Consider the following 13,198-nt stretch of genomic DNA (forward strand, 5'->3'; position numbering starts at 1 on the left):
AGAGAGAGAGAGAGAGAGAGAGAGAGAGAGAGAGAGAGAGAGAGAGGTTGATGACTCTGTGCAGCTCTGCCTCTCTTAAATCCATTTCACATTGCATGAGTTAAGACATCACCCATGATGTCATTGGTCTTCTTAAAAAACAAAGGATGAACAACAGTAATAATCTACAGACTGACATGCCCTTGCTGAACTGATATTTCTTCTCCTCATTTTAAAATGTTCCTCAGCTTTGGCATGGAGTAAAAATACTTTTACTTTGGTTATGAAAGATTCTCAGCAAATACTAATCTGTTTTTTAAGTGCTTTTTCTGGACTTTCTAAGACTATCTGCTGCAGAGCAAGTGCTCATCTGCATCAGTAGTTTTGCTCACTGGGAGCTCCCTATACCAGGTCTGTGACCCCCCCCCCCCCCAAAAAAGGCCTTTCAAAATAGCCTATAAGGGGTAATGGCTGATATAAAAAAGGAAAAGTAGTGAACACTGGTGGCATTGGGACTTGAAATATTTCATGTCCCCTCCCTCCTTTTATATAATATGTCAATTTATTAAATTGTATATTATCTGTATACATGATATTTTATAGTCATCTGCTTAGTATTCTTCATAACAACTCCTTAGAACATGTAAATTCCTCCTGCCTAGGGTAGTCGTAAAGAAGGGTCAGAACCTCCTAAATGCATTTCTTGCTTAAGACTTACTTTAAAAGCCTTACTTTTACTTGGACTCAAACAGTTGCCTGACATAACTAATCACAGGCCATGTTGTAGATTTAACTTTTTGGCTGCCGCCTGTTTATGATGCGCCTTATAATTTTACCAAATTTATTTTTACCAAATTGCGCTCCCATAAAAGTAGAGCACATGCACATTTTCATTTTAACAAAACTTTATCAGTTACCATTTCACAAAACTACTTATGTTATTATCAACATAGCATCTTTCTCTGTTACCCAGGGTCAATATCAATAATAATAATGATATATAATTATTAAATAGTGAATATTTTCAATGTTTAATTTTGCAGGCATTTATCAAATGCTTGTCCTCAACACTGGGGATATAAAATAAAACTAAAACTAAAACTCCTTCCATGGAATTACCTCCTATTGGAGGAATACAGCATATATACAGATAAGAAAATACACATATATAAAATAAACATATTATGTGTAAACTCTTCTGTGTAAAGAGTAATATATTTTGGGGGAAGGGGGGTGACTCAGCAATTGGGGTTAAGTGACTTGCCCAGGGTCACACAACTAGTAGGTGTCAAGTGTCTGAGGCCAGATTTGAACTCAGGTCCTTCTGACTCCGGGGCCAGTGCTTATCCACTACATCACCTAGCTGCCCCAATGTTGTATTTAGTAGTAATAACTCATTTATGCAGAACTTTAAAAGATGCATGAAGTGCTTTCCTCACAACAACTTTATGAGGTAGTATTATTCTTCCTGTTTTGCACATGAGGAAACTGAGGCTCAGAAAGGTTCCAGGTCACACAGCGAAGAAGGGTCAGAAGTGAGATTTGAGCCCACGTCCTTCCTTACTTTTTGTTCAGTGCTCTTCTCATCATTTCATGCTTCCTGAAAACCTTGCAATCAAGAATGATTCTCCTTCATCTTATCTTCCCCCTTCACCAAGTGCTATCAGTTCTTCCTTCAAAATACCTCTTATATCTCTCTTACTCTGTTTTTCCATTTCTTTTTTTCTTTTTCTTTTTTTGGCAAGGCAATTGGGGTTAAGTGACTTGCCCAGGGTACACAGCTAGTAAGTGTCTGGTCTGAGACCAGATTTGCACTCAGTTCCTCCTGACTCCAGGGTCGGTGCTCTATCCACTGCACCACCTAGCTGCCCCTGTTTTTCCATTTCTACCATAATTGTCCAGGCCCTTGTCCCTTCACACCTAACTTGTTACAGTGGTCTTCTTCCCCCTCCCTGCCAAACATACAGACTTTAGCTTAAAAAGTCCAAGTTCTCCCACTGCATCTAGTTGTCCTGATCTCTGTCTTGCCACTTGACCCAGATAGCTCCAGAGGGGAAAGTGAAGCTAGTGACTTTGCCCAGCCCTCCCTCACTGTAATCCAATTCATTTGCATGTCATGGTATCACCTCCCTGATGTCATGGTCCTCTTCTAGAACAAAGGACAAACAACAGCAACCCAAACATACCAGTCCTCCACACTTCCCTATTTCTATTGAGAGAACCGCCATCCTCCCAATCACTCAGATTCATCAATTCAGGCTTCCTTGAGCCTTCTTCCTCACTGCCCCCCATCCAGTTGTCAATAAGTTGGCAGTTTTTATCAATTCTGTTTCCAAAACATTTCATATCAATCCCTTTCACTCTACCATGCAGCCTTGGTCAATCCCTCCTCACCTCTCTCTTAAACTCCAGTAATAATCTTTTACTTGGTCCCTTTTTCCAGTCTTTTTGACAGTTGAATGGAATACTGGATAGATAGGTGGACTTGGACTCAAGAAAGCCTGAGTTTGAATCTTGCCTCAGACATTTACTAGTAGTCTGACTATATTGCATAACCTTTCTGTGCCTAAATTTCTTCATCTGTTTAAAAAAAAAGGGGAGGGTTTTGGCTGAGCTCAATAGCCTCTAAGGTCCCTTCTAGATCGAATCCTTTGATCCAGTGGTCTTTCTTTAATCCTTCCTCCACACATCTGCCAAAATAATCTTCCTAAGGCACAAGTATGACCAAAATTCCTCTGTAATCAAAAATCTTCATTGGTTCCTTGTGGCCTCGAGGATAAAACATAAAAGCCTGAGCCTGGCATTTTTGGCCCCCCGAAGTCTGGCTTCTGCCTATCATTTCAGTCTTACTACACACTCTTCTCCTTCAGGAACTCTACACTACAGCCCAAATATCTTGAAACTACCTTTCCCTGACTCTGAGGTCATTTCTATCTCTTATGCCCAATATTTGTCATCCAGTCCTTATTAGAATTCATTAGGGCTAAGAGAAACTTTTCCAGTAGAACATAAGTTCCTTGAGGGCAAAGGCTTTCATCTTTATATTCCCAGGACCCATTCCAGTGCCTTGAACAATAATAGTCACTTAATACATGTTTTTTAAACTGAATTTCTCCATTTATGGGCTTCATGCCAAATAACAGAAATGGTAGTCTATTAATTGGGAAGAGTGTCTTGCAGGATTGTGCTGTCAATGACCTGTACCCAGTGCAAACTTGCCTAGCATTTTATTTTATCCTATGATATCCAGGGTTGAGGATTTTTCTCTGGAGTGGCTTTAGACTTTCTGTGTTCTGGTTCTACACTTGGAGGAAACCAAAGAGGAGATTCCAAGAATAGCACATTTGCCTATCACATCAGTTTTAGCTGTCCTTGAAATATCAGCATTTCTTTATAATAAGCTTTGGGATTTTCTTGGAGGTTTCCTTTTTCTCTTGCACTGTTATTGCCATAAACATCTATCCAAATCAATGTACTATTACATATACTTTGTTACCGAACTATACTTCTTGCTGTCCCCTGAACTTGGTATGTCATCTCCTGTCTTCATGCCTTTGCCAGGGTCATTCCCCATGCCTAGAATGAATGCATCTCCTTTCACCAGAACCTAAGAATATCTGAAAGCCAGGAGGTTGATGATGGGTAAAATAAGGCAGAATGTCCATGTTGGGTGCTGAGAGATGAGATGATTCATCCTAATGTGTATAACCAAGACACTCAACTACTAGGGAAAGGCAGAGGGAGGAAGGGTGGGGATTAACAGTAGATATGAGGTAAGGGAAAAGAAGTCCCCAGTGTGGCAGAACCCTCAGGTGTAGTACTGTGCCACGTGGTACTGAAGAGACAGTCATATGCCTTCTGTATACCAGTGCCCTAGGACAAAGCCCTGGTTGTCTCACTCTTTATATTGCTGTGGTCTCCAGCTCTGCCTCTTATATTCCCTGACTTCATTCATTGCTCAGTTCAAAGGCCTTTCCTGGTATCCCCAGTTAGTGCTTTTTCACTCCAGAAAATAGCTTGTGTTACTTTCCTGTATAGACATTGCATTCTTCTCCCCATCTATACCCTTTCCCCCTACCCCTATAGTAGAATATCAGCTCCTAGAGGATTCAGGGGCTATTTTATTTTTGTCTTTGTGTGCCCAGTGCTTTGCACAGCACTTTGAACATCTCAGCCTCTTAAGGGATGGTTGAATTGAAGTGAATTCTTTCTTAAATTTGTCTCTGGAAGCAGTCATGGTGCAGTCTTTTGCTTCTGTTACTTTACTCAGTTGTTTACTTCAAAACTAGACCGGGATTACTTAAGTATTATTATTAAGCTCAAGAAACTTTAGGAAATATGCTTCCCTTTAAGGCCAGAGAATTCTTTTTCAACCTTTATACTCACCTCAACCCAAGCATTTTCTTAGGTTTTTTATTTGAGTATAGGTTTCTCACTATATGCTTAAGCAATTAAACCTTACTTGTGCCTGAAAACATTTAGTTCATCTGCATCTTCAGTGAAGTACTTTACCTCCAGCCTGAAGCATGATAAGTCTGAGTCTGTAGTCACTGATAAGATGTACAACATGGAGGTAGGGGTGTAGCCAAGCTTGAGATCTGAATTCATGTGCCTTCTACAAGCTTGAGTAAGGAAAGGTCACCCAAGAGAGAAATCCTGTCCTAAAAAGATATAGTTTATATGTCTGGCTCTGAAAAATGATACAGACTATGGAGGCACAATTAACTCCCATACTTCTTAGCTGCTGAGAAAGAAGCTCGAACTTTCTTCTCCCTCCTAATCCCTAGGATATAACAGGTAGGACTTTGTGAGAGGCTCCTAACCATAAATCGTAGAGAACTCTGGCTTCTTCTCTCTTCTCTAGCTATATTCCTGGTCTTGCTGTTACTCTAAAAGTATTTCTTCTGCCACATGCCTCTGTCCCCCCAACCTTGGGTTCAAGTATCATTCCTCCCTCTTACCAACTGCTAGGGAAAAAAAAAACAACTTTGTGCTCACTTTCTACCAGCCCAGAAAGGCTTGGTCTCCTTCCTAGTTATTCAAATTAGGATGGAGACCATGCCACACCTTAACTATTCACATTTGCATAGTGCTGTTTAGTGTTACAAAGCCTTTTACTTCACCACAACCATTTTGGGATTGATAGTGGAAATGTAAGTGTTATCCCCACATCATAGATGAGAAACTAAGGATCAAAGAGATTAAAAGGCTTCCATATAGTCAAAGAGCTAATGTCAGAGCTAGGATTTGAACCCAGGCCACCTGGCTGCAAGTCCAACACTCTTTCCACTGTACCATACTGCTGGGGTGTTCTTTTAGTGGGACCTCTTTATTTTTAACTCTTGATGTGATCAGAATTTAATGTTACTATAGCTAGTTAAAAGGTCTTTTGATTTCTGATTGCTTTTATTGCTATTTCCGTGCTGTTTAAAGTGCTATGATAAATTCTAAAAGGAAATTATATTGGAGATTTCTGCAGTAGGAATATAGCTTTCTAAGATCTTTTCTGCAGTACAGTCCAGAGATGTTTCTTACAGGTAGGATGGGTTGCCTCTTTAGGTAATTTTGTTCCATCCCTTTTTTTCTATCCTCACCCATTCCTGCCCATTCAGTTATATATTTAGCACTAAGCCCTTGTTTCCTAGTCAATATCTTTTTTGCCCAATTCCTAAAATATATGTGAAGCAAAGAGGGACTGTGCCATGCCTATTGGGTAGCAAGAGGCCAGGTTTTAACATTCTATCCCAAGTTTATTCCCTCCTTGTTTCATGTAGCATAAGCTAATATGTTCCAGAATCACCAATGCCTATTTTTCTTGTGAGGAAGTACCTCATGTTCACAGGAAATGAGGGCTAGGTCTATAGATTTAAGAAGTATCTGCCTAAAAGAAGATAGGTGAATCTATGGAAACAGATGAGATAATTGATATAATGGAGAGAGAGAAAGAGGAGCAGAAACAGAACAGCACCTTGGAGGAGAGAAAGAGGGTTGACACACCTACTTTTTTAGGGAATAGGACATGGATGATGAGTGAGCAGAAGACACTGAAAAGGAATAGGCAGACAGATGAACCAAGATAAATCCATCAGAAAAACCTAGGTAATGGGGAATGTCAAGGAGGAAAGAGTAGTCAGCAGTGCCAAATTCTGTATAGGTGTCAAGAAGGATGAATATTAAGAAAAGTCTATTGGATTTGATGATCAAGAAGTCATTCCATCTTGAAGAAAACAGTTTGTTGATTAGTAAGGTTAAAAACTGGATTATAACAAAATGAGAAAAGAATTACAGAAGAGGAACTGGAGGCAAGGAGTGGAATGGGTTTTTCAAGAAGTTTGGGTGAGAGGTATATAGGGGAAGAATTTGAGGGAATGGCAGGTTCAAGCCAAGGGTTTTTTGGTTTTTTGTAGGGTAAGAGAGATGCATGTTTGTAGGTATCAGGAAACAAACCACTCGAAAGGAAGACATTGAATATTAGAGGAAGAGGGAGGGGAAATGGTGACAGGGCGCACTGCAGGAAGAGAAAAGAAGGGATGGGATCAGAGGCACTAGAAGTGGGGTTGGCTTTGGCAGGGAGAAAAGCCACCTCTTCATCAAATCATAATAATATCATCACGTCTTGTATGCTTCATGTCCATATTCTCTCATAAATCTTCCATAGAAGCCTTCTTCTGTGCATCAGTATTGGGACAACACTCAGGTACTCTAGCTTTTATTGATTGCTTATACCACATGACTAGCCAGCCTTTATTTCTGATCATATACAGAATATATCAAAAGTCTGAGTGAAGATTTAAGGTATTAAGACTTTAAAGACACCCTGTATAGTAGATAAAAGACCTGGTAGTCAGTAAAACGTAGGGTCAGTTCTCACGTCTGTTCTCACATCTGAAACCTACTGTCTTGTCTGACCCTGGACAACACATGTAACCTCTCAATGTCCCAGGCCACTCTTGCCATTTGGCATTGGTGGGAGTGGAGGTAGGGGTTTCCTCACCAGAAGTTTCATATTCCAATGAAATCACAGGTCTAGATCCAAAAAGCAAATTCCTTTTGCCTTTTCTTATGTGTAGGTCATTGCTGAGAGAAGGCTTCAATCTACTTAGACCCTTCATAGTTTCTTAGATCACATGCAATTTTGCAGTTTTGATTCATTGAAGATTATGGTGTTGTAAGATTTCCAACTGGGAGAACATTAGTGTTAAAAAGACATGCTTTTGTGTCAGGGAGTATCTTGAGATTGTTAAAAGCAATGCACAGTTTCCCAAATGCTATTCAGCCTGCTCATTTCCTCCCATTCAATTCTGGGTCCAGCTCCTTTTCAAAACTGACAGTTTGTTTGAATGGGTCTGGTTGAAGCTATTGCAGTTGTACGCTTAGTTCTCATCTCACTTCCTCTTCTAATTTGGTTTTGATTTTGACCATTGCTCTAACTAGTCAATGATCTGCCTGCAAAAAGCTGATTCTTATATGTGTTGTTTAGTTGTTTTCAGTCCTATCCAACTTGTAGTGATCCCAGTTGGGGTTTTCTTGGCAGAGATACTGGAATGATAAAAGGGGTCATCCCTTGACTCACTTTTTAAAGAGGCCTATTCACTGAATGGGCATTACCTCACTCAAAGTGAGAACCTGAAAAGATCTTAGCTTAAAAGGGCCAGGGTCACTTAACCCCAATTGCCTAAAAATTTAAATAAATAAATAAATGAATGAATAAAAGGGCCAGTGTCTCCCATTGCATCCTGGGCCATCTCCAGTCATACTGATGACAGATGGCTCTGGAGGAAAAGTGAGGCTGGTGACCTTGCACAGCCCTCCCTCGCTCAAATCAAAGTCAAATTGCAAGTCAGATTATCATCTCCCTGATGTCCTGGTCCTCTTTGAGAATGAAAAACAAACACAACAGCAACTATAATGGTTTGACATTTCCTTCTCCAACTCATTTTACAGATGAAGAACTGAGGCAAACAGAGTTGAATGACTTGCCTAGGGTCACACAGCTAGCAAATGTTTGAAGAGAGATTTGAACTCAGGAGGATGAGTCTTCCTGACTTCAGACCCAGTACTCTATTCACTGCACCACCTAGCTGCCCAATTCTTATATAACACCCACATTGGTAACTTTTATTTTTCTGTGTGTTAAGATACAGTCGGTTTTACTTTTTGTGGTATTGTTCAGTGTTTGCTATGTCTGGTACCATCTGATTGTCTTTCTAAAGAAAACATTCAGGGGCAGCTAGGTGGCACAGTGGATAGAGCTCTGGCCTTGGAATCAGGAGGACTTGAGTTCAAATCCGACTTGACGCTTAATAGCTGTGTGACCCTGGGTAAGTCACTTAACACCAATTGCCTCACCAAAAAGAAAAAAAAAAGAAATCATTCATGTTACATAAGTTCCTAAGTAGTCTTATAAGCCTTGGCTTTTTCTGTTTCTTAAATCTGGATCATATTTTTCGATCTTTTTTTCTCTATCCTTCACTGTACTCTCCTTAGCATTGAAGTCATCTAGTATCAAAGTATATATTAGCTTGGTTTTAAATAAGTTTGTCAAGTTTGTAGAACTGAGAGGTTCAGCATTGTGTTCAAGGATTAGCATGTAGGCCAATGTAGCCGAATCATAGAGTGTATGGAGGGGAGTTGTATGTTAAAAGAATGGAAACATAGATGCCTAATGTGATCAGACATAAGTTTTAGGAAAACCACTTTAGCAGCTGAGAGAATGGGTTGATGTAGGGGCAAACCCAAAGCATGAAAACCAATTAGAAGACCACTGTAGTAATTCAGGTAAAAGGTAATGAGGACTTGAACAAGTATGGTGAGTATTGGAGTAGAGAGAAGGGAACATGTATAAGTGATGTTGTAAAATAGAATCTACAAGATCGACAATGAATTATATATGTAGGGTGAGCCAGAGTGAGGAGTTAAGTATCACATTGAGGTTGCAAACCTAGATGACTTGGAGAATGCTGCTGTCAGCAGTAATAGGGAGTTTCAGAAGAGGGGAGGGGTTGAGTTCTATTTTGAACATGTTGAATTTGAGATGCCTATAGAACATCCAGTCCAAGATGTCCAGTAGGCAATTGGTGATTTATGTCTGTAGCTCAGGAGAGAGAGGAGGGCTAGATATATAAATCTGGGAATCATCTGCATAGAGAGGATAATTGAACCCATGGAAGCAGATGACATCATCAAGTGAGAATGTATAAGGACCAAAAAAAAGAGGGCCCAGGATAGAGCCGTAGGGGACACTCATAATTAGTAGGAGGTGTACGTGAATGAAGAACCAAAAACGGAGACTGAGAAGAGAGTCAGACAGGTTTGGAGAAGTGCTTAATATAGGAAGTGTATTGTATGTGCTTAATAAATATTTCTTGAAATGAATTGAATTAGTAGGTATTGAAGTGAGTGAGAAAGGAAGAAACATCGAAGATATAAAGGAGGGATCTTTAGTTTGAAACAGAAACTACTATTTAAAGTGACTGTTGGGGAAAATTTATGTGCTATATTAAAAAAGGCTACAGCACCTCTTCATACTCCTGAGGAATCAGTTTGATATTTCACAAAAGTTAATAATCATTCTCATGTGGAACATACTTGATATTTTGCTTTTTAAAAAATGCATCTATCCTCTGTGTATCCTGTCTCTTATTGCTTTATGGGCATCATAAACATGAACTGCACCATCAGTGGGAATACAAATGGCACTCTTCATTTATAGGCTCTATCTCACTATGATAGTAATCAATGATTTTTGTTATATGTCTATATGAAACATTCTTGTATGAATCGGTTTTCATGAAGGCTTATGATTTGTAAATAATCTGTTCCTTCTAGAAGTATGTAAGGTAAATCAAAGAGTCTTGGGAATAGCAGTACCCAGTAGCCCATTGGCAGCTAGGTGGCTCAGTGCATAGAGCACTGGGCCTGGAGTCAGGAAGACCTGAGTTCAAATCTGGCCTCAGACACTTGCTAGCTCTGTGGCCTAGGGCAAGTCACTTAACCTCTGTTTGCCTAAATCCACTGGAGAAAGAAATAGCAAATCACTCTAGTATTTTTTGCCAAGAAAACCCTATGGTCAGTATGGTCCACGAGTCATTAAGAGTTGGACATGACTGAGTCACTGAACAATAACAATTAAGCCATTGCCCCTGCTTCCGTCATCCAGTGGAGCAACTTCTCTGGAGAAGGGGTCTTCCACCCCCAACCTGACCAATACCAACCACTGACCAGTTGCTTTTCATGGGCAGGTAAGCCCAAGAGCTCCCAGGAAGAGTAGCAGCACCCTCAGACCACCAGCCCAGCTTCCCTGTCCAAGGAAGATATTTTTATGGGGTGGTGACCTGGAAACTCCCATCTGTCTCCATATCAGTCACTGCTACTGAAGTTCCAAAAAAGAAAGTTCTCACCCTGTACACCTCGGCAGAAATGGTTTATCAGAAATAGCATATAATTTTATTAATGGAAATGGCACTAAATATATTACCCCTCTACCTTTTCACTAGACCATAAGGACCACAGGACCTAGCCTTCTTATTTGGAACTAAAACCTTGTGTCTTGTCTTCTTTTATTAGAATGTGAGCTCTTTGAGAGCAGGGAATGTCTTACAGCACTTAGTATAGTGCTTTGCATATAGTAGCGCTTATTAAACATACATTCATTACTAGAAATTTATACCAGATTCTAGAAACAAACTCATTTTGGTTTTGTTTTTTAAACAATTACTATAGATACTGAGAAATTTGGAACAAGGCTTAGCTGAAGATGGGAGCATGAATAACATTACACAAGAAAATAGGCATGGTAAGTATTCCCCTTCCATTATGTCTTCTGGAATGCCTGCTCCATAATTAACAAATTTTCTTTCATCTTAAACAACTCTTCCCTTCTCACTCCTTCCATCTTTTGGTATTTACTAAGACTTAATTTCCTCTTAATAACACTATTTCTTACCCAAATGCCTTTTATCATTTTCTTCTCATAACCCCCACTAAGTGGTTGTGGTAGAGGAGTTGGAATTCTCCTTGTTCCTCTTTGCCAGGTTCATCGACTTAGCAGCCTCTCCTCCTTTGAATTCATGCTACCAAATTTATCATCCATTTCAGGTCCTGATGGCCTTTATCTGTCAATTCCTAGGATATTTTCCTTCCTTCCTCAATGAGTTCAATCCTTAACTTAGAATCTTTCTACCCTGACTCCCTCACTCTAGAGGACATCACCATCCATATTGATGCTTCATCAACTCTCTGACTTTCCAGTTCCTCAGTCCATTCAGTTCCCTGTCCACTCCATCTCAGCTGCACACATAGATGGTCATACCTTTATTATTGTTATCACCCACAAATGTTCCACTTCCAAGTTCGCATATTCTAAAATTCCTTTCTCTGATCATAATATGTTGTTATTCCGTTGGTTTCTATGACTTATGACCCCTAACTGTTCTTTGTCCTTACTGTGACTTCCAGTCCCTCCACCCCTCAGTTCTTTCCCAGGTCATCAGCCCTGAACTAGCCATACTCCTCTCCTTTCCCTATCTTACCCTGTTGGTGAACCTGTTCATCTCTACATTCTCCCCTGACCTTGAATCCCTTGCCTCTTTATCCTTTCATTAGCCATGCCTTACCAAACTCCAAACCTAGATTATTGCCACCATCCTCTTTCTTCATTCTTATTCATGTCTTCTGAATAGAACTAAATAAAATAACAAAATCATGCTAATTGGTTCCACTACAAATTTGTTATCCTCAGCTGGGTCCTCCCTTCGTCATGGCAGTCATTTTACTCTTCCCTTATCAATTTGGTATCCCACTATCTTCTCCTCAAACTGCCTGTAATAACTACTCTCCCCTCCCTCTCAGCTGAGGACCTAGATGTCTACTTCAATGAAAAAATTGAAGCCATTGGCTGAGAGCTCCCTCTTCCCTCCTCTTTATATCACTTCACTCATCCACCTTCCCCCACTTTCTTCTCCTTCATTCCTGTATTAGATGAAGAGGTAAACTTGATACTTGACAAGGCTAGCTCCTCTCCAGCAGATTACCCTCACTATCATGCTGTCTCCCTGTCTACTGGCTTCTTCCCTGATGCTTTACACACATACTCAAGTATATCTGTCATCCTTAAACTTTCACTTGATCTTACCATCCTCACTACCTCTCATCCTGTATTTTCTCATCCTGTTCTGAGTCACTTCACTCTGTATTAGATCATACAAGTCTTCTCAGTTTTCTCTTATTCTTTTTTTTTGGCTAGGCAGTCGGGGTTAAGTGACTTGCCCAAGGCCACACAGCTAGTAAGTGTCAAGTGTCTAAGGCTGTATGATAGGTCCTCCTGACTCCAAGGCCAGAGCTCTGTCTACTGTGCCCCCAGCTGCCCCCTCAGTTTTCTCTTAAACTGTGCCTTAAGCATAGACCTTAAGGAATCTTAATGTCATTCCCCCGTTCCTAAAGCTCAGATATAACCATGTTACTCTCTATTCAGTAAAATCCAGTGGTTCCCCATTACCTCCAGGTTTAATATAAAATTCTTTATTTTACTTTTAAAGGCCTCCTTAACCTGGCCCCTCCTACCTTTCCAGTCTTTTTACATCTTATTGCCCACCAAGTACTTTGTGATGCAGTGATAATGACCTCCTTGCAAGTTTTTGTTCATAACACTGCATCTCTTAGTTCCAGGCATCTTCTGAAGCCATCTCCTATGCCTGGAATTCTCTCCCTTCTCACCTCTACCTCCTGGTTCCCCTGACTTCCTTAAGTCTTAGCTAAAATCCCACCTTCTGCAAGAAACCTTTCTTTCTTTTTGGTTTGCTTTTTGTTTTTTTTGTTTTTGGTGAGGCAGTTGGGGTTAAATGACTTGCCCCAGGGTCACACAACTAGTAAGTGTCAAGTGTCTGAGGCCAGATTTGAACTCAGGTCCTCCTGACTCCAAGGCCAGAGCTTTATCCACTGCACCACCTAGCTACCCCTAAGAAGCCTTTCTTGATCTCCCTTAATACTAATACCTTCCCTCCAATTTATCCTTTATGTATTTTGTTTGTACATAGTTGTTTTTATGTTGTGTCCCTTTCTAGATTGTGAGCTCTTCAAGGGCTGAGGCTATTTTTGCCTTAATTTATATCCCCAGCACTTAGTATAATTCATGGCACATATTAGATGTTTAATAAATGCTTACTGACTTGATTTTACTTGCTCATCTTACTCTATACCATGCTGCCTTTTATATACTTTT

General features: G+C 40.2%; 1 protein-coding gene across 1 annotated transcript in view; it reads left to right on the plus strand.

Annotated features, from left to right (window-relative positions):
- Positions 1-13,198, plus strand: part of TRAPPC12 (trafficking protein particle complex 12) — a 149,674-nt gene that overhangs the window by 100,911 nt on the left and 35,565 nt on the right. The window contains exon 7 of the mRNA XM_027840449.1: positions 10,702-10,774. Within this exon, the coding sequence (XP_027696250.1) occupies positions 10,702-10,774 (73 nt within the window). The remainder of the gene's footprint in view (positions 1-10,701; positions 10,775-13,198) is intronic.

The sequence above is a fragment of the Vombatus ursinus genome, unplaced genomic scaffold (assembly GCF_900497805.2).
Source record: "Vombatus ursinus unplaced genomic scaffold, bare-nosed wombat genome assembly UNPS02014841.1, whole genome shotgun sequence".
Taxonomy (NCBI): Eukaryota; Metazoa; Chordata; class Mammalia; order Diprotodontia; family Vombatidae; genus Vombatus; species Vombatus ursinus.